This window comes from Kogia breviceps, chromosome X (genome assembly GCF_026419965.1).
Source record: "Kogia breviceps isolate mKogBre1 chromosome X, mKogBre1 haplotype 1, whole genome shotgun sequence".
In the NCBI taxonomy this organism is placed as follows: domain Eukaryota; kingdom Metazoa; phylum Chordata; class Mammalia; order Artiodactyla; family Physeteridae; genus Kogia; species Kogia breviceps.
The window spans coordinates 129056361-129077550 of NC_081330.1; the positions used below are offsets into that span (position 1 = coordinate 129056361).

At 43.6% G+C, this 21190-nt stretch overlaps 1 protein-coding gene across 4 annotated transcripts in view; it reads left to right on the forward strand.

Moving 5' to 3' along the window:
- ANOS1 (anosmin 1) overlaps positions 1–21190 on the forward strand; it is a 189807-nt gene that overhangs the window by 101027 nt on the left and 67590 nt on the right. For all 4 annotated transcript variants that reach the window (XM_059050123.2, XM_067023980.1, XM_067023979.1 and 1 more), the window contains exon 3: positions 8449–8511. In XM_059050123.2, coding sequence (XP_058906106.1) covers positions 8449–8511 — 63 coding nt within the window. The remainder of the gene's footprint in view (positions 1–8448; positions 8512–21190) is intronic.

Genomic DNA, 21190 nt, shown 5'->3' on the forward strand with positions numbered 1-21190 from the left:
TGCAAATATTTTCTCCCATCCTGAGGGTTGTGTTTTCGTCTTGTTTATAGTTTCCTTTGCTGTGCAAAAGCTTTGAAGTTTCATTAGGTCCCACTGTTTATTTTGTTTTTGTTTCCATTACTTTAGGAGGTGGGTCAAAAAAGATCTTGCTGTGATTTATGTCAAAGAGTGTTCTTCCTATGTTTTCCTCTAAGAGTTTTATAGTGTCCGGACTTACATTTAGGTCTTTAATCCATTGTGAGTTTATTTTTGTGTATGGTATTAGGAAGTGTTCTAATTTCATTCTTTTACATGTAGCTGTCCAGTTTTCCCAGCACCGCTTATTGAAGAGGCTGTCTTTTCTCCATTGTATATCCTTGCCTCCTTTGTCATAGATTAGTTGACCATAGGTTCATGGGTTTATCTCTGGGCTTTCTATCCTGTTGCATTGACGTATATTTCTGTTTTTGTGCCAGTACCATACTCTCTTGATTACTGTACCTTTGTAGTATATTCTGAAGTCAGGGAGTCTGATTCCTCCAGCACCGTTATTTTCCCTCAAGATTGCTTTGCCTATTCAGGGTCTTTTGTGTCTCCATACAAATTTTAAGATTTTTTTGTTCTAGTTCTGTAAAAAAATGCCATTGGAAATTTTATAGGGATTGCCCTGAATCTCTAGATTGCTTTGGGTAGTATTTTCACAATATTGATTCTTCCAATCCGTAAACATAGTATATCTCTCCATCTGTTTGTGTCATGTTTGATTTCTTTCATTAGGGTCTTACAGTTTTCTGAGTACAGGTCTTTTACCTCCTTAGGTAGGTTTATTCCTAGGTATTATATTCTTTTTGTTGCAATGGTGAATGGGATTGTTTCCTTAATTTCTCCTTCTGATCTTTTGTTGTTCATGTACAGGAATGCAAGAGATTACTGTGCATTAATTTTGTATCCTGCAACTTTACCAAATTCATTGATTAGCTCTAGTAGTTTTCTGGTGGCATCTTTAGGATTCTCTGTGTATAGTATCACGTCATCTGCAAAGAGTGGCAGTTTTACTTCTTATTTTCTAATTTGTATTCCTTTTATTTCTTTTTCTTCTCTGATTGCCGTGGCTAGGCCTTCCAAAACTATGTTGACTAAGAGTGGTGAGAGTGGACATCCTTGTCTTGTTCCTGATCTTAGAGGAAATGCTTTCAGTTTTTCACCATTGAGAATGATGTGTGCTGTGGGTTTGTCATCTATGGCCTTTATTTATGTTGAGGTAGGTTCCCTCTATGCCCACTTTCTGGAGAGGTTTTATCATAAATGGGTGTTGAATTTTTTGAAAAGCTTTTTCTGTGTCTATTGAGATGATCATATGGTTTTTATTCTTCAGTTTGTTAATATGGTGTATCATGTTGATTGATTTGCATATATTGAAGAATCCTTGCATCCCTGGGATAAATCCCATTTGATCATGGTGTATGATCCTTTTAATGTGTTGTTGGATTCTGTTTGCTACTATTGTGTTGAGGATTTTTGCATCTATATTCATCAGGGATATTAGTCTGTAATTTTCTTTTTTTGTAGTTCTTTTGTCTGGTTTTGGTATCAGGGTGATGGTGGCCTTGTAGAATGAGTTTGGGAGTGTTCCTTCCTCTGCAGATTTTTGGAAGAGTTTGAGAAGTGTTAGCTCTTCTCTACATGTTTGATAGAATTCACCTGTGAAGCCATCTGGTCCTGGACTTCTGTTTATTGGAAGATTTTTAATCACAGTGTCAATTTCATTACTTGTGATTTGTCTGTTCATGTTTTCTGTTTCTTCCTGGTACAGTCTTGGAAGGTTATACCTTTCTAAGAATTTGTCCATTTCTTCCAGGTTGTCCATTTTATTGGCAGAGCTGCTTTTGTTAGTCTATTGCGATGCTTTGTATTTCTGTGGTGTCCGTTATAACTTCTCCTTTTGCATTTCTAATTTTATTTGAGTCCTCTCCCTCTTTTTTTGATGAGTCTGGCTCCGGGTTTATCAATTTGGTTTATCTTCTCAAAGAACCAGCTTTTAGTTTTATTGACCTTTGCTATTGTTTTCTTTGTTTCTATTTCATTTACTTCTGCCCTGATCTTTATGATTCCTTTTCTTCTATTAACTTTGGGTTTTGTTTGTTCTTCTTTCTCTAGCTCCCTTAGGGGTAAAGTCAGATTGTTTATTTGAGTTGTTTGTTGTTTCTTGAGGTAGGATTGTATTGCTATAAACTTCCTTCTTAGAATTGCTTTTGCTGCATTCCCATAGGTTTTGGATCGTTGTGTTTTCATTGTCATTTGTCTCTAGGTATTTTTTGATTTCCTCTTTGATTTCTTCATTGACCTCTTGGTTATTTAGTAATGTATTGTTTAGCCTCCATGTGTTTGCGGTATTTTTACCATGTAATTTATTTCTAATCTCACAGCATTGTGGTCGGAAAAGATGCTTGATACAATTTCAGTTTTCTTGAATTTACCAAGGCTTGATTAGTGACCCAGGATGTGATCTGTCCTGGAGAATGTTCCGTGTTCACTTGACAAAAAAGTGTAATCTGCTGTTTTTGGATGGAATGTCCTATAAATATCAATTAAATCTATCTTGTCTATTGTGTCAATGAAAGCTTGTGTTTCCTTATTAATTTTCTGTCTGGATGATCTGTCCATTTAACAAGTGAGGTGTTAAGGTCCCCCACTATTATTGTGTTACTGTCAGTTTCCTCTTTTATAGCTGTTAGCATTTGCCTAATGTATTGAGGTGCTGCTATGTTGGGTGCATATATATTTATAATTGTTATATCTTCTTCTTGGACTGATCCCTTGATCATTATGTAGTATCCTTTCTTGTCTCTTGTAACATTCTTTATTTTAAAATCTATTTTATCTGATGCGAGTATTGCTACTCCAGGTTTCTTTTGGTTTCCATTTGCATGGAATATCTTTTTCCGTCCTCTCACTTTCAGTCTGTATGTGTCTCTAGGTCTGAAGTGGGTCTCTTGTGGACAGCATATACATGGGTCTTATTTTTGTATCCATGCAGTGAGCCTGTGTCTTTTGGTTGGAGCATTTAAACCATTCACATTTAAGGTAATTATTGATATGTATCTTCCTATTACCATTTTGTTAATTGTTTTGGATTTGTTTTTGAGGTCCATTTTTTCTCTTGTGTTTCCTACTTAGAGGAGTTTCTTTAGCATTTGTTGTAGAGCTTGTTTGGTGGTGCTGAACTCTCTTAGCTTTTGCTTCTCTGTAGAGTTCTTGATTTCTCCGTTGAATCTGAATGGGATCCTTGCCGGGTAGAGTAATCTTGGTTGTAGATTCTTCCCTTTCATCACTTTAAATATATCGTGTCAGTCTCTTCTGGATTGTGGAGTTTCTGCTGAGAAATCAGCTGTTAACCTTATGGGAGTTCCCTTGTATGTTATTTATTGTTTTTCCCTTGTTGCTTTTAATAATTTTTCTTTGTTTTTAATTTTTGTCAGTTTGATTACTATGTGTCTTGGCATGTTTCTCCTTGGGTTTATCCTGCCTGGGACTGTCTGCACTTCCTGGACTAGGGTGGCTATTTCATTTCCCATGTTAGGGAAGTTTTTGACTATAATCTCTTCAAATATTTTCTCGGCTCCTTCCTCTCTCTCTTCTCCTCCTGGGACCCCTATAATGTGAAAGTTGGTGCGTTTAATGTTGTCCCAGAGGTCTCTTAGGCTGTCTTCATTTCTTTCCATTCTTTTTTCTTTATTCTGTTCCATGGCAGTGAATTCCACCATTCTGTCTTCCAGGTCACTTATCCATTCTTCTGCCTAAGTTATTCTGCTATTGATTCCTTCTAGTGTGTTTTTCATTTCAGTTATTGTGTTGTTCATCTGTTTGTTTGTTCTATAATTCTTCTAGGTGTTTGTTCTTTAATTCTTCTAGGTCTTTGTGAAACATTTCTTGCATCTTCTCGACCTTTGCCTCCATGCTTTTTCCGAGGTCCTGGATCATCTTCACTCTCATTATTCTGAAGTCTTTTTCTGGAAGGTTTCCTATCTCCACTTCATTTAGTTGTTTTTCTGGGGTTTCATCTCGTTCCTTCATCTGGTACATAGCCCTCTGCCTTTTCATCTTGTCTGTCTTTCTGTGAATGTGGTTTTCCTTCCACAGGCTGCAGGATTATCATTCTTCTTGCTTCTGTTGACTGCCCTTTGGTGGATGACGCTATCTAAGAGGCTTGTGGAAGTTTCCTGATGGGAGGGACTGGTGGTGGGTAGAGCTGACTGTTGCTCTGGTGGGCAGAGCTCAGTAAAACTTTAATCCGCTTGTCTGCTGATTGGTGGGGCTGGATTCCCTCCCTGTTGGTTTGGCCTGAGGTGACCCAACACTGGAGCCTACCTGGGCTCTTTGGTGGGGCTAATGACAGACTCTGGGAGGGCTCACGCCATGGAGTACTTCCCAGAACTTCTGCTGCCAGTGTCCTTGTCCTCACGGTGAGACACAGCCCCCACCCCCGCCTCTGCAGGAGACCCTGCAGCACTAGCAGGTAGGTCTGGTTCAGTCTCCACTGGGGTCACTGCTCCTTCCCCTGGGTCCCGATGCACACACTACTTTGTGTGTGCCCTCCAAGAGTGTCTTTCTTTCCCCTAGACCTTTCAGAGTCTTGCAGTGAAATCCCAGTAGCCTTCAAAGTCTGATTCTCTAGGAATTCCGCCTCCCATTTCCTGACCCTCAGGTTGGGAAGCCTGACATGTAGCTTAGAACTTCACTCTGGTGGTGGACTTCTGTGGTATAATTATTCTGCAGTTTGTGAGTCACCCACCCAGTGGTTACAGGATTTGATTTTATCGTGATTGCGCCCCTCCTACTGTTTCACTGCAGCTTCTCCTTTGTCTTTGGATGTGGGGTATCTTTTTTGGTGAGTTCCAGTGTCTTCCTGTCGATGATTGTTCAGCAGTTAGTTGTGATTCTGGTGCTGTCGCAAGAGGGAGGGAGCACTCGTCCTTTTACTCCACCATCTTGAACCAATCTCTATTACTGTACCTTAAAAAAATGTAAATTTAATATACAGTTATCATCTGAGCAAGTGATATTGTGAATATATCTTTCTAGATTAAGTAAAAAAGAAATTGATAGCTACGTTCCAAATGAAGATCAATGTGATTAGCTTGCTCAACCTTTTTTTTTTTTTTTTTTTTTAAGTTTCTCTGAAATGTAAAGTTTTTCTTCATTGGGCTTGAAGCAGGAGGAAATGATTTCAAACAGTTGATCACCCTAAAACTTGAAAGCATAAACCACTTGCTAAAATACTAACTTTGATTACTGTTTTTGTTTGTTTGTTTTTGTAGTTTGATGCAGTATGTGATCATGGCCCTTTGAGTTGCAGTTGTTTGCTTGTGGTATTACTTCTCTTCTACTCCCTTCACACATGGAAGAGAGTTTTGCGACTGCCTTTTTTTGGCAGTACTTTTTTATTATTATTACTTGGAGAAATAGAAAGTGTTTTCTTCTTGTTCAAAGTGTGAGAGAAATAAATGGCTGTCATTTTTTTCCTCTTTGGCTTTTGTTGAAATCATTTTACCTGGCCAGTAGCACCATGAAGAAATAGAGCTTTGGAAAATTTATGCTGCAAAGATTTACTCAAATGTTTACATCTAGGCTGTTCTTGTCAGGTAGTTTTCACAGAGGATTACTAAAAGAAAATGCTGGCTGTCATTAGTAGCATTTCGAGGTGTATCTTTAGGTGCTACTGATTAGCGGTGACTGGAAATGAGGCAAGCATGCAATTAAAATAGAACTTTAAATGAATTGCATATACCAATGCTAGACTTGACAGATGGAGATTCTGGATTAACAAGAAGACAAGTGCATTACGTATTGCTGTTGTTAGCATTTCAGAAATATGCCCACTTTTGTAAATGATATCTAGTTTTCATAAGGCATTTATTCCACAAGTTGTCAGAAATATGGTAATTTGGAATCATGGACCTCACAAAGGACTGACTTTTTTAATGCACTCATGCATGTCTCTAGTTGTGAAAATGCAACTGTATACATGTAATATCTTATTTTCACAATTTGTATTTTCAGCAGTGACAGAAAGCAAGAATCACGTAATTATTCTGAGACATTTTTAGCCACGTTGCACTGAACAGTTTTTATATGGAATAAATGCTTGTTGGATGTTTCCCGAGTGAAATGACAGAGACTCAACTTGTAAGTAGCTGAGCCTCTGTCCGTGAAAAACCCCCAGGTCTTGTGGTGCGGTGCTGCTCTGTTGTAGGCCACTTCTTCAAATGAAAAAAACTGCAAGGTATTTTAAAGAGTGCTATTTATTCATTTCAAGTAGTCTTGAGAAGGAGTTAGGTCTTAGCATATTTATTAAATGACCAGTAAAGATTTTTGTCTAGGAGCCAATGTCTTGCAAGAGATAAGGATAGCTCTCATGGGTAAGGCATTGGATGTACCTTTAGGAAACAAAACTCACTCTTTAGGGAGCTCATGAAATACGTAAGGTAGACAAGTTTTAAACTATTTCATTGCTATTAGAAAAATGGTATTCTTTTAGAATTGTTATATTGGTGAAAAATTGTACATTTGTTTTAGAACGTGCTTGGAAGAGGTGAACACTAATAGACTTGGGACAAGCTTATATAGGTCTTGGAAAAGCATCATTGACGAGCTCAAGTTTTTTTAATTATAATAACGAAAAATGAATTGTTCATATGCCACATTAAAGGATATAAAGTCTAGAATATTCTCACAAGAAGTAGACCGATTTTTAAATGATACTTACATGAACCAAGAAAGAGCCATTACAGACTCTGTTTTCATCAAATTCTACAGCAGTTCTTTCTTCCCCCCAGCTGTATTGAGATATAGGTGACATATAGAACATTGTGTAAGTATAAAGTATACAGTGCGATGATTCGATACACATGTATATTTGGAAATGTTTACCACAATAAGGCAGTCCTTTTTATTTTCTTTAATTTTTATTATTTCATTTATTTATTTATTTATTTAGTGCTTTTTAAAGTTTAGCGTAAGCACCAAGATTTTCAGGAGAACTTGCTAAAAGAGATACTTGGCTCCCATTCCCAGAGATCTGACTCTGTACATCTAGTGCATTTCCCATGAACTCCAAGGTGATGCTCATAGTACTGGTCATTTGTCACACTTTGAGAGCAGTGCTGTGACAGCCTGACAGTTGATACAGTCAGTAGTTGGTTTTCATATATGCATTTTTGATTGAAAAAAGTAGCCACATGGATATTTGCAAAGTAAATTTCACCATAGTGTCTTCCAGTTCATCTTTAAACTGTATCTTTAAAACAGGGAGGTTACTAGAAAGTAAAGTGAAAAATATAGGACAGGTGTATGTTCTGAATTCTACATTATATATGTCTGAAATTTAACTGAGAACTTTGATATCAACTGGAAAATTTATCAACAGTGTAAGTCAGATAGAATAATCATGAGCTCATGGGAACTCTTAAGATAACTGCCATTTAACTCTACGAGATGATTAATTTGTACTAATTAAAATTTGCATTAAAATAGAATGTTGAGAATCAAGTATCCATTCATATGAATGTAAGATTTTAATTTCAATCATGAGGCCTGGCTGTTATCTCTTATTTATTACAATATATTATATAGATAGTATATATAGTACTATATTTTAAGTGTTACGATTATACATTATATATAGTAGTATATAAAACCTACGTTTACATGTATATATACTTTGTTCCTTCAATACTATATTGTTTATTATTACAATTGTTACTAAACAGTGGATCCTGGCTGTTATCTTTGATTTATTAAGTCATATGTGTACATTATACATAGGTATTCAACCTTTATTCTGAAGCTCTTAGGGCAGAGTCTCATATTCAAGTTTGTTCAGTGCATTTTAATAGAGTAATTAAGCTGGATAAATGTGAATGCTGCTGGATTCACTGAGATAAACACATAAGTTAACGATAATGGGTGTGATATATATACACACACATATATTATACATATACATATATTTAATGCAATACTTCAGTCACTTACAGAAGAATATTCAAAAATAGCCCTATGTTGTCAATTTAAGAGCAAGTCATTGTTAAAGTTGATGAGAAAAAAAATGCATCTGTAACAACAACCTTTAGAAACTATTTTTTACTGAATAAAGATCAATCTCCAAACTGCTGTGCCCGACAGTGAACATAACTGCCTCTCCTACGCGTCGCCTCCAGACCGTGCAGCCTTCCTTTTTCGATCGTGTGGAAACGTTATGTCTTTCTGTCCCTGCTCGGTCATGAGGCACTTGCTCTGATTCCTGTGATAGGCACGGTCAAGGTGAGCTGCTGATTAATTGGCTTTCCTAAAGTCACGAGGAAAAGTAGGCCCTGAAAAGTCAGGAGTGTGCACAGGTGGGTCCTTCCCTTTGGGGCTTCGTTTCTTTCCCGTGTTTACTGATTGGATTTCGCTGTTCATCTCTCCTAGTGCCTGGAGCCCTGCAAGGTGTCCTGGGACCTGCGGAAGCAGCAGTGCCAGAGCTTCTGTGAGGTAAGAAGCCCCGTACACAGCCACGGAGACTCGGGACACGGTGGCAGGCTGACCACGTACCAGTGGGTCCTTGGCATGGGAGGGCATCGTGTTCTTCTGTGGCTGGGGAAGTTCACTTTCCTTTAGGTGTGTGTGTGTGTGTGTGTGCATGTGTGTGTAAATTCACATTAAAAAAATCCCCGAGACTTCTTAACACCTGGCCACCCCCTCCTTCCTCCATTATTAGTTAATCAGACAGTGAAACCGTTTTCCATCAGCGCTGAAGAAAGGTGCAAGCCGTCGCCCTCCGCCCACCTCCCGCTGTGGCTCTTCTCTGGCTGATTCTCGGCCTGAGGCTCCTCATGCCTTGTGGAGGAAGCCGCCACTTTATTAGTGGGGGGGGGGGTTTGCTCAGAGACTTTCACCGCACTGTTCACCGTCTGGGCCGCCCATACTCTGGGCTGAGGCTTTGCCCACGTTTTCCCGTGTGGAGGGCACCTGACTTGCCCCGTGCTCTCAGGTAGACGACAGAGCGTGGCTGTCCCAGACAACCGCTGTCTAAAATCTTCAGCTGTGCTGAAGAGGGAGAGCGCTGCTTGGCTGCTCTGTCTCCTCCCGGGCAAACCAGGCACCCAGGGACCTGCTGTGAAGCAGCCAGGCCGACGGCACGGTGGCCGCTCAGAGTAAGAGCCGTCGGAAAGCCCACAAGGGCCGTGAGCACAAGAGCTGCAGGAGTCCACTCCCGTGGAGGGTGGCGGCGAGGGACGGCAGAGGCCACGCCCGTGCGGCGTCAGGGGGAAACCACGCCGCACGGCTTGTCTGAGTGGGACTGGGGCTCATAGGGCGCTTCTGAGCTCCTCCAAACAGACGCGGAGGTCAGGTCCCGCCCCGCGCGGGAGCTGCCAAGGGGGTGCTGCTGCCTGCCTTTCGCCTCGGAGGGCACACGGATTCCGTTCTGCAAACACGCCTGTGGACCTGGGCTCATAACAGCTCCATCAGTTTTTTTGTTTGTTTGTTTGTTTTTAATTAATTAATTTATTTATTTTTGGCCGCACTGGGTCTTTGTCGCTGCACGCGGGCTTTGTCTAGTTGTGGTGAACGGGGGCTACTCTTTGTTGCGGCGCGCGGGCTTCAGTAGTTGTGGCTTGTGGGCTCGGTAGCTGTGGCACACAGTCTTAGGTGTTCCGCAGCATGTGGGATCTTCCCGGACCAGGGCTCGAACCTGTGTCCCCTGCGTCGGCAGGCGGATTTTTAACCACTGAGCCACCAAGGAAGCCCCAGCTCCATCAGTTTTAAGGTGCGTGAAATACATCCTCAGTCCTGATACCGGCTGACCTTCCCGTTAAGCATGGAGAGAAGCAGGGCACACTGTAAGTCCACAGAGCTGTGTGTGGAAGCGTGGAGACCTGGGGAGCTGGGAATTATCAAGTCACATCGCTCACCCACTGCGGGTGGCAAGACTGGCTCTCAGCTCCCTCACTCCTCTCCCCATGTCCATGTGCTGCTGTGCCTGGATTCCCCTTGGACAGTTACAGGGACTCACCGTGTTACAGGGTTATTTTAGAAAAGTGTTTAGTGTTGTTTCGGAAAACTAGAATGGAAGTGTTTCTCAACTGCTAACGTGATCTTCCTAATCTCAGTTTTATTTTGCTCCAAAAGTTTCTACTCAGCATTTTGTGACTGGCTGGAATACGGGTGATTTGCAAACTCTTACATAATGGCGTCTGTTGCCAGAAGTACCTGGGGGCTGAGGATTTCACCATAAGTGAAGTCTTTGGAAGCATTTTGTAGTAGTGAACTTTAAAATGCTTCAAATAATACATGGGACTGGCAGATATTTGAAGTTATACAGCCAGTTGCTGTGCTACTGACACACACAGCTAAGCTAATGATTTAGTGTCAAATCAAATAGAAGAACTCTCCCATGTCTTTTTTTTTTTTTTTTTTTTTTTTGCAGTACGCGGGCCTGTCACTGCTGTGGCCTCTCCCGTTGCGGAGCACAGGCTCCGGACGCGCAGGCTCAGCGGCCACGGCTCACGGGCCCAGCCGCTCTGCGGCACGTGGGATCCTCCGGGACCAGGGCGCGAACCCGCGTCCCCTGCATCGGCAGGCGGACTCGCGACCACTGCGCCACCGGGGAAGCCCTCCCATGTCTTTTTGTATCTTGTCTTTTGTGGATGTTGGAGATGATGCAGAGGAACATCAGTCATGGCTTCCGCCCTCCCTCAAGGGAGCTGACATATTACACTTCAGGTTTTCCAAAATATCTTGAGGCTTCTCTAGGGATCCGATCCAAACTTTTCCAGGAAACATGCTTTCCTGCCATTCACATGAATGTTTCTTTATATTACTTACCTCTTCCTGCATAAAAAATTACCCCCAAACTTAGTGGCCGAACACAACACACAGTTTCTTTGGGTCAGGAGTCTGGGCACAGCTTAACTGCATTCTCCGCCCAGGGTCTGTCAACTCTGTGGTCAAGGTGTCGGCTGGGCTGCGTTCTCATCTGGGAGCTCGATTGTAGGAGAATCTGCTTCTAAGCTCCTTGCAGTTGTCGGCAGCGTTCTTTTCCTTGCAGTTGTAGGACTGAGGTCCTGTTTCCTTGATGACTCTTGGCCGGAGTGCACTCTTAGCTCCTAGAAGTTGCCTGTGGTCCCTCCCCGTGTGGCCCCCTTCATTGGCAGGTCACAAAACAGCTATGTACTTCTTTAAGGCCAGAATCCTGATTTCCAGTCTGCTGAGACGGAATTTTATATAACACAACATAATCTCAGGAGTGACAGTGCTTCACCTTGGCCATATTCTGTTGGTTAGAAGCAGACACACACGCACACGCGCACACACACACATGCACACACGTACACACACGGAGGTGATTACACCAGCACAGGTCATGACTCGGTGGGGCTCATTCTAGGCTGTGGAGGGATTCAGGTCCCTTGAGACATAGAACAGAGAAGATTGATCAGAAATGGAAACAAACAGGCAATAAGCAAACTTATGAATCTGCAAAGACAAGGGGAGTAAGGCCATCCCTGTGTCTCCTACATTCTGTAACGTGCACTCCTACTTTATTTTGTATTCTATTCTGTACACAATCTGTACGTATATATGCTGCTGTAGAGTCTAGAGGAACAGATGTGCCCTGCTGTTTGCTTGGTAAACACATTATCCCTTAATATTACTGACTCTGTGTTGATAGTTTTACATCTGATCCCTGAGAAGGGAGATAATAATTGAAAGCTTTCTCCCTGAAATTCCAGATGTGATTGTGGGCTTCTGTAATTGCCCTTCTCTCTGAAATAACCATGAGGACTTCTGAACCACATCAGTTTATTAAATTGGACTCGTGTGCACAAATTGTGATCTGCTGTGGCAGAAAGGTTAATTGAAACTTGAAAGGTGGGGAAAACAGAGGCCAGTTAATGTGAGGAGCTTTGTGGAGAGACCTCAGCTCACTGGTCCCAATGACTCAGAGCCTTAACGTTCAATTTTAGTTGCTTTGACTGTTCTTATCTCTCTCTGCGTTCTTCGGCTTCTGTTTTATTTTGCAGTAAAATGTCTGACTCTTTTGCTTAAACAGACTGACTCCTGAAAGGACTCGTCCCTGTTTCAGTATTTTTAAGGCTATAGTCATGCCTTGAGACAGACCCGTCCATCCCCCCGGGTTATCACATTATGTATTGAGCGTGCATACAAGTTCCCTATTGTCAGGAACCCGAGCTTCCCCTTTGGAAGAGTTCGGACCCAGAAGGACTCCAGGATTTATTCTTCTCCAACAGGAACAGCTAGACTATTAGATATATTTGGCCTAATGTGTATATTTGGAAGATGGTCTGAGCTTTATCTTCTAAGGCATGAGCTTACAGACCACACCGGCCAGAGCAAAACTGGTCTGCCTCTTGTTTTTGTAAGTAGAGTTTTATTGGAACTTGGCCAAACCAGTTTTTTTTTTTTTTTTTTAATATATCATGCATGGCTGCTTTTGTGTTAACAACAGCAGAGTTGGGTAGTTGTGATACATCCTGTGGTCCACAAAGTGGAAACTTTACAGGAAGTCTGGCCCTTCACAGAAAGCGTGTTCCAGCTCCTGCTCTAAGAAGGAGAACCACAGTCATGATGATATCACACAACCTACCTACCCACTCAGACTGTCGTGATTGCTTCGTCTGTATCACCAGCACCAATTTCTAAACATGAAGTATTTTCTTGGTAATTTTAGTCATAAAGTTGTGCTCTGTGGAAAAGACTTTCGGGGGCGTGTTAATAATAACATACCTAGAATTCATTCATGGCCTCCTCATGTATTCACCTCTTTAACTTCTCATATGATTATCTATACACTTCTACTTTTGCTACTTTTTCAGGCTGATGGCAGATTTAAAAATATTATTTTTTTTAATGACATAGTTAAGTATATTAGAACAGGAATCTTTTTTTTTTTTTTTAATTTTTCACATTTATTAACTCATCATAGGGGTTCACTCCAGAATATGTTTTCTGCTTTTGGATAACGTATGAACTCTGACAAAAGTCACCATCAGCATTCATTGGGAATGTCTCCAGTGTGAATCTTTGGGGGCAAATTAAGGTAAACATCTTGTCTCAAGAACCCTTTGGGATCCTGATGTAGCTTACAGAAAATTTACTTACAGAGTATTAGGACACTCAGTTCACCTTTTAATGTTTGGGATAAATGACAGCCCAAGGCTATGGATGTCTCTCAAGCCTAGATGCGAATCATAAGGGATGATTTCTCATGTGTCCTTTTATGAAACGTGTTATTTTCCACGATAGAGACATAGATAGACTGTGCTTCATTGCTTTAGTTTATTAACTAACCATTAGCCCCTTCCTCTTACTTTTATAAAATCTTAAGAAACATGATAAACTATTATAATTTTTCGTACTAGTCATAAAATGCATGTTTTCCCATGTTTAAATGTACTTTTCTTACAACTGACGGAATCTTGAATTATAAATGAACATGTCCTTTTTCCTTGTTAACGGTATATAAAATAGTCACGTGTGTTACAGCTGTTGTTGTCTTAGTTTCGTTCTTTTTTTAAAAAAATAAATATTTATTTTTGGCTGTGTTGGGTCTTCATTGCTGCGCGCAGGCTTTCCCTAGTTGTGGCGAGCGGGGGTTACTCTCTTGCGGTGCGCGGGCTTCTCATTGCGGTGGCTTTTCTTGTTGTGGAGCACAGGCTCTAGGCGCACGGGCTTCAGTAATTGTGGCTCACAGGCTCTAGAGCACAGGCTCAGTAGTTACGGCACATGGGCTTAGTTGCTCCGCGGCATGAGGAATCTTCCCGGACCAGGGCTCGAACCTGTGTCCCCTACACTGGCAGGCGGATTCTTAACCACTGTGCCATCAGGGAAGGCCCCTGTTGTCTTAGTTTTGATGACGCCTGATACATGGTCATTTATGAATGGGCTTCTTGCTGACGAAACACCTCCCATCTTTAATTCTGATGTTTTTGACTTCATAATATCCCCACCCTAGTAGGATGTCAGCTGAGATATCAACCTTGGCCATATGAAATGTGCACTAGGGGTCACGGAAAGCTGAGACCTCACTTGCATCAGGGGTCAGTCAGTGAGGGAAGCATCCATTGTTGATATTGAACTTGTCATTCGATCAGCCTGGATTCTCATCGATTCAGTCCTGGCCAGGATGAAATTAGGAATAAAAAAAGAGGTTTTCACTCTGCCACAGATAGCATTATTGATTCATTTCTTCGTGCTTTTTGGTTTTCAAAATATTTTCCCATATTATTCCATTTGATTTCATAGCAATTCTTAGAAGTTAGGTCCGAATTTTACTAGGCGAACTTTATGGACAGTGAAACCAGCACACAAGGAGAAAATGGTTTTATTGGCCCAAGATGACACGGTTCAGAGGCAGAGGAATAAGATCTACAATCGGGGGGCTGTGCCTTCCCGTTGCGTTTCTTTCCCGTCCTCCATCCCAGACACCTCTGTCTACCCCTGCTCCACGAATGAGCCTCTCTCTTATGTAAAATTGTTGGTCCAACGATTTGCGTGTGAACAGGCTGACTCTCAAATGAGAAGGAAGTTTGGATTATGCAGAATCATAGTTAGTCAGAGGTACTTCAAGGAATTGAAGGAAGAACAAGGCTCCTTACTACTTCAGGGTCTCTTTGGCCGTGGGATGTCCCAGCGTGACTGGAAGGACACCTCGAAGCTGAGGCGTTCAGATGTATCACACACTCCTCTTCGCGCTGTCAAAACTTGTCCTCCACCTGCGGCTCCACACCCCAGTGTTACGTCGTCAAATCTAGGGTATTAAGTGAATGCATCGCTTCAGGAACTCAGGCAGAGCCATCACCTGTCTGGGAATGTCTCTACAAGAGTTAAAGGTACTGAAAGAAGCTGATGAGAGCTAAACGGGAAAAGGATGTAATCTGCCCCAGATGTTTGCGTGCCGGGGGAAGGACCAGCACGTAGAATTTAAGACAAGTTAGCAATCTTTTGCTTTAGTGTACCAGAACAACAGCTGACCTGACTAGAGTTTCCTTGTGAAGGGATAAGGGGAGATGGACCTTGGTGCTGTTTCTTGAACGCAGTCGTGTCTTTTCTTTCTTGGGGGTTGGGGATATACCAGAGCGTAATAAAATAAAGCTGGCTTTGGGTGCCACACCGTGGGAGTCATGATACACTCACCTCGAGTCTTATGAAAAGTCAATTAGTGAATCGTTCTGAGTCCGTTAAATTAAGGTCCAGGATACAAGATGGACTCCATTTTTATTTAAAAGTTTTGCTGTGTTGGAATTATTTCCCTATAATATTTTACATTATAGGACGGCTCCTGAGTCCTCCCTTTAGGGGAGTTGTTCATATGTGGGGGGGCGGGGGCGGGGGCACCAGGATGGCTCTTGAGGTGTATGACTGGTGGGCAAGAAGGTTCCTCTTACCTGTGCAGTATGAGTGCTTGAGCAGAGGAGAGGTGTCGGTGGCTTAGTCCCGGGTGGCAGTGGTCGAGGCGGGCAGAAGTGAGGTAGAGCTGACAGACTCTGATGGCAGCTTGCACAGGCCAAATCGGGGGAATGAAGCGTGGGTGGTAATGGTGGGGTCTTTGTCACGAACAGCCGGGGGAGGGAGCCGGCGTGACCTTGAGCAGATACCGACATGTGGGGTGTGTGAGAGGCACGGGTTTTGTGGGGGAGGTGGCGAGAAAGGATGGCCAGAGGCTTGGTGTTGAGCCTGCTGGGTCTGAGATGTAAATCAGACCTCCACGTGTCATGGGCACCTAGGTACATGAGTCTGGAGTTGAGAGATCAGGCTGGACTTACAGATGTCATGGGTGATAGATGGTATTTAAAGTCATGAAGCCGGATGAAGTGGTGGGAGGACAAGAGCTTCATAGGTTATATGTCCTGCATCACAGCAGTATAAGAGGGGTGGGAGCCAAGGAAGAGCCGGCAGGTGGACTGACGGGGGCCGTTAAGATGGGAGAAGGTCCACGCGAGGGTGGAGTTCTAGAGGACACATGGCAACCGCTTTTCAAGAAGGAAGAGGCGATCCGTTGCGTCTGCAAGACTGTGGAGGTCTGAAAATCGATTGGTCACTGGATACCGTGATGCACAGGTCACGGTCGACCTTGACAAGTGCAGAGCCAGCGGGTGGCCGCAGGGAAGGCCCGATGGATGCGTTGCAGAGGCGTGGTAGGGAGAGACGGAGAGGGGAGGGGGGATGAGAACATTTCAGAGAGCATGGGTCGCTGTGGAAGCTTGTGGGTGAAGGGGTGAGCAGGGTAACCCCACATTACGTCACGTTTGGGGTGAAGAAATCATCCCGTGGTCTAAGCGGATGGGAGCCGTCCTGATGAGAGAGGGTGTTTGGTGCTGGAGGACAGGGGAGAACTGCAGAGGCACGTGACCTGAAGCGGCGGCGGCGTCCACTGCACCCCGTGAGGAAGATTTGACGTGGGAGAACAGGACCGTGCCTCCCTGTCACGGGACGAGGTAGCGAATGAGAGCACGCGGACCGGCTTCCGGCGTATAGGCGGGTGTGAAGGGGCATTCGTGGCAGTGTCCTTCTCAGCACTTCCCTTTTCTCCGTGAAATGGGGTGATTAGCTGAGAGTGATGGAGCCTGGGGTGCCCGGCACGTAGCACATTGCCCAAAAGCGTTAGCTTTTATCGCTGTAATGAATAAACTTTTATTTTTTTACAAATGATAAACACTTACCTTTTATACTTTTATAGTAAAGAAAAGTGTTAATGATCCAGTCTGGATTGTGATCTTTGGTCGAGGTGCAGATTTGGTCCAAGTTTTCTTTTCCACTTAGTGACGGTGGGAGTCATGGAATCGAAACGTTTCCAGGAATGCTGAAGATTTTTAATAATCGTTATGAGATTTCCTTTACCGTCATCTTAGAAAGGAAGCTGTCCTTATTAGATCAAATTTCACAGTCCTGGAAAATGAGGATATCAAGAATATTGAATGACTTTTTATGGTCGTTCAGTAAGTGATTCACTGGGTGGAACGTGTTCTCCATGGAATGCAGCCTTTTTTCTTTTTGTTCTTTTCATTTTTTTGAACAGTGAGGCTCACTTTTCATTGAATTTTTATGTGTTGCTGGGATGTATACCATGAGACTCTTGAGCAGAACCGATGAGTTTTGAAAATTTCTAAGAGGCTGAGACTGGAGGCCATTTGGAATGATTTAAAGACCTATCCTGTCTGAAGAGAGGGACTAGCCAGGTAGCTACACACGGAGCCACGGGAATAGCATAGAAATTACAAAAGCATCTAATTTAAGTAAGAAATCAAAGATGCATGTAAAGCACTTAAACAGTGCCTGAACATAACAGACATTGGATAAATAGTAGCTCTTTTTATTATGAAGGCGGAGGCCCGGGTCGCCCCTTTGGAATTCTATGATGGCTTAGCAGAAGACAGCCTTAAAAGGTCCCACTTGAACAGTAAACGTACGGGAGGAAATGTACAACAGATGCACACACCACTCTGTCCTCAAGGTTAAGTTCCTTCCTAAGACCGCCTGGGTGGGAAAGAGGAGAGGCGAGTGGCTGGGTCCGGGGCTTTGATTTGGGGGAAATGGGTTTTGTGTTTTGACCTTGAGAAGACTGGAACACATTTACGAGCCGAGGGGAAATGGCTGTCATCGGAGTGCGAAGTGGGAGATTCGTGGCGGGAAAAGCCCAGATTTCCGGAGTCGGAGACTAGGCTTGAATCAAGTTTCAGAGCAGAGATGGAGGGACTCAGCTTCTGCAGACGCCAGCTGCAGCTTCCCGGGTCCGGAGCAGCGCTTTCCAGACTTGGTCCTTCCCACACATCACCTGGAGTCTTGCTGCAGAGCCGATTCTGTCGTAGCAGGCGTGGGCTCTCGGCACGAGGGCCTGCGTTTCCCCAGCAGTTCTGATGCTGCTGCGTGAAGGATTAGCAAGCGCGTGGATGCCCCTTCTTTGATAGCGGGGTTCCCTATAAGCTCTCCCTTTTAGGTGCCCACTGATGAAGTCTTGTGATTTCTTCCGTGGCATATTCTATAGAGAGAAAATGTGCAATGGCTGTTAATGATTGAAAAGAAACAGATGAAAATGGTTTTTAAAAGTGGAAGGGCTTCCCTGGTGGTGCAGTGCTTAGGAAGATCCCACATGCCGTGAAGCCACTGAGCCCGCGAGCCACGACTACTGAGCCCACGCGCCTAGAGCCCCTGCTCCGCAACAAGAGAAGCCACCGCAATGAGAAGCCCGCGCACCGCAACGGAGAGTAGCCCCCGCCCCGCTCGCCGCAACTAGAGAACAGGCCGCGCGCAGCAATGAAGACACAATGCGGCTATACATACATACATAAAGAAATCAATCCCTCACACTTTTATCGTTCAAAATGCAGAATTATAATTGTCGGTTTGTCTCTGTCCCCAGACGAAAGGCGTTTCACTGGGTAAAGAATTTCCAGTTAGCAATTTTTTAAAAATTAGTTGTTTAAAAATCTTTTCATTTTCTTTTGTATATTTTCTAAAAAATCTCCGACATTTCTTTTTGTTTTTCAACTGTTTATAAAGAATCTTTTTATATCTCTCTCTGCTTTTAAGTGTTTCTATGTCTAGTTTTAATATGATTATGGTATACCTTGATGGGGTGGGCTTTATGTGTCTTCTGTTTGGGGTCACTAAGTTTCTTCTAATTGTGGGCTTATAATTTTAAGCAGATTTTAAACATATGGGCCAATTTTTTTTCTGCTCCATCCTCTGTGTCCTGTCTTCTGGGGCCCTAAATATCCATGACAGACTTTATGTGGTCTCCTGGGTGAGTCAGTCTCTGATCATGTTCTTTGCTCATTTTCTCTCCCCGCTGTCTGCCTCATTTTGATAGTTTTTATCATGGTGTCTTCAAGTTCCCATCAAGTCATCTTTTCTTCTACAGTGTCTGACACTTTTTAAATCCTCTCTGGCATGCTTTTGTTTCTTCATTTTTACTTCTGGAAGTTCCATGCAGGTCTTTCCTGCATCTTCTGTTCCCTTCCTGTCTGTGTCCGTGTTTTCTTCCACATTCCTGGGCATATAGAGCATATTTATAATATCCTTTTATCGATAAATGTCCTTTCCTGCTAATTACATCACCTGTGTTGTTTCTGGCTGTGTTGTGTAGATTCTCTGTTTCCCTTTTGGTTGTGTGTCATAGTTTCCTGCTTCTTTGCATGCCTGATGATTTTTTTTTCTTTAAAATACTTTTTAAAAAATAATTAATTTTTGGCTGCATTGGGTCTTCATTGCTGCGCACGGGCTTTTCTCTAGTTGCGGCGAGCAGGGGCTACTCTTCATTGCTGTGCGCGGGCTTCTCATTGCGGTGGCTTCTCTTGTCGCGGACCACAGGCTCTAGGCACGTGGGCTTCAGTAAATGTGGCACGTGGTTTCAGTGGTTTTGGTGCACGGACTTAGTTGCTCCACGGCATGTGGGATCTTCCCAGGCCAGGGATCGAACCCATGTCCCCTGCACTGGCAGGCGGATTCTTAACCACTGCACCACCAGGGAAGTCCAGCATGCCTGATGATTTTTGATTGGATGTCAGATTTTCGTGTTCTGAATTTTGCTGAATTTGTAAAAAGCATTCGATTGTTCTGGCATGTAGTTACTTGAGATCAGTTTGCTTTTGTAGAGACTTGCTTTTAAACTTTCTTAGGGCAGATTCAGAGCAGCCTTTAGTCTAGGGCTAATTTGTACCCATTACTATAGTGATATTTTTCTGAGGACTCTATCCGATGCCCTGTGTATTATGTATCCTTTCTGCTCTGACGGTTACAACGTGAGGTATTATCCTCCTTAGAACTCCAGGAATTGCTTGCTCTAGTGCTTTCTGTCTGTTCCTTCCCGGGTCTCGTGTGCTTTCACCTCATGCATGTTCAAGAAACAGACTTAATGGACATAGAGAACAGACTTGTGGTAGCCAAGGGGGAGGGGGTTGGGGGAGGGGTGGAGTGGGAGTTTGGGGTAGCAGATGTAAGCTTTTACATGTAGGATGGATAAACAACAAGGTCCTACTGTAGAGCACAGGGAACCCTGTTCAGTGTCCTGGGATAAACCATCATGGAAAAGAAGATTAAAAAAAAAAAACAAAAAAAAAGAATGTTAAAAGAAGGCAGTATTCAGCCCAAAACTTGAGGGGTCCCTCACAGCTGTCTGGGTTTCTCTTTGCCTAGTTCTATCCTTCCTGATTTTTTGCCCGCAAGACCCACTCGTTTCAGCCTCCTCAAACTTTGATCTCTTTCTGCTCGACTCAGAAAAGCTGCAGGACACCTTGGGGCCACCCCTCCTTGCACTGTGGACTTGAACCTACCCCCGGCCACGCGTTAACGGCCCTCTCCGGGCTCACCTCATCTGTGTGCCCTCTCAGGGCGTACAGCCCTGTGCTAGCTGTTGGCCATTGTCTGCTGTTACACATATTCTGTCCAGTTTTATGGTTGTTTCCAGAAGGTCAGTTCCCGCATTCCTCAACAGGCATAGGGAGAGGATTTTTGCCAAATACACCAAGTGAATTGAAGCCCTCCCGACTGTGCTCTGACTACTCTGGTTTTGCACAATTGATTCTTTTTTTTTTTTCCTGGTACGCGGGCCTCTCACCGCTGTGGCTTCTCCCGTTGCAGAGCACAGGCTCCGGACGCACAGGCTCAGCGGCCAAGGCTCACGGGCCCAGCCGCTCCGCGGCATGTGGGATCTTCCCGGACCCGGGCACGAACCCGCGTCCCCCGCATCGGCAGGCGGGCTCTCAACCGCTGCGCCACCAGGGAAGCCCCAATTGATTCTTCAAGGCTGAAAAAACGTTGACATTCAAGCGGTCCTCTTCACTCCTGCCTGTCTTAATTTAAGACAGCTGCCACATCTTCTGAGCGCCTTCTTTGGCCTTCCCGGGAGCTAATGTCTCTCCTGTGTGTGTTAACTGATACGGTTATCTACATTTTCTCGCTCCTGAAAGGCAGAGCGGGCGTAGCAGCTGTGACTTCATTCTCTCTGTCCCTGTCGTGTGACACCCTGCCGGACGCTGTCGAGAGGTTTTCTGAATCTGTGCTGCCAGGCGTTCTCACTGCATTTGTACACGTCCGTTACAGTGCTTAGGACATCGTGGTTTTGTTGTTTCAGTGTCTGTCTCCTACAGAGGATTCTGGACTTCTCCAGAGAGTGATGGAAACTTATCTCCCTTTCACCTTTGTGCTTTCC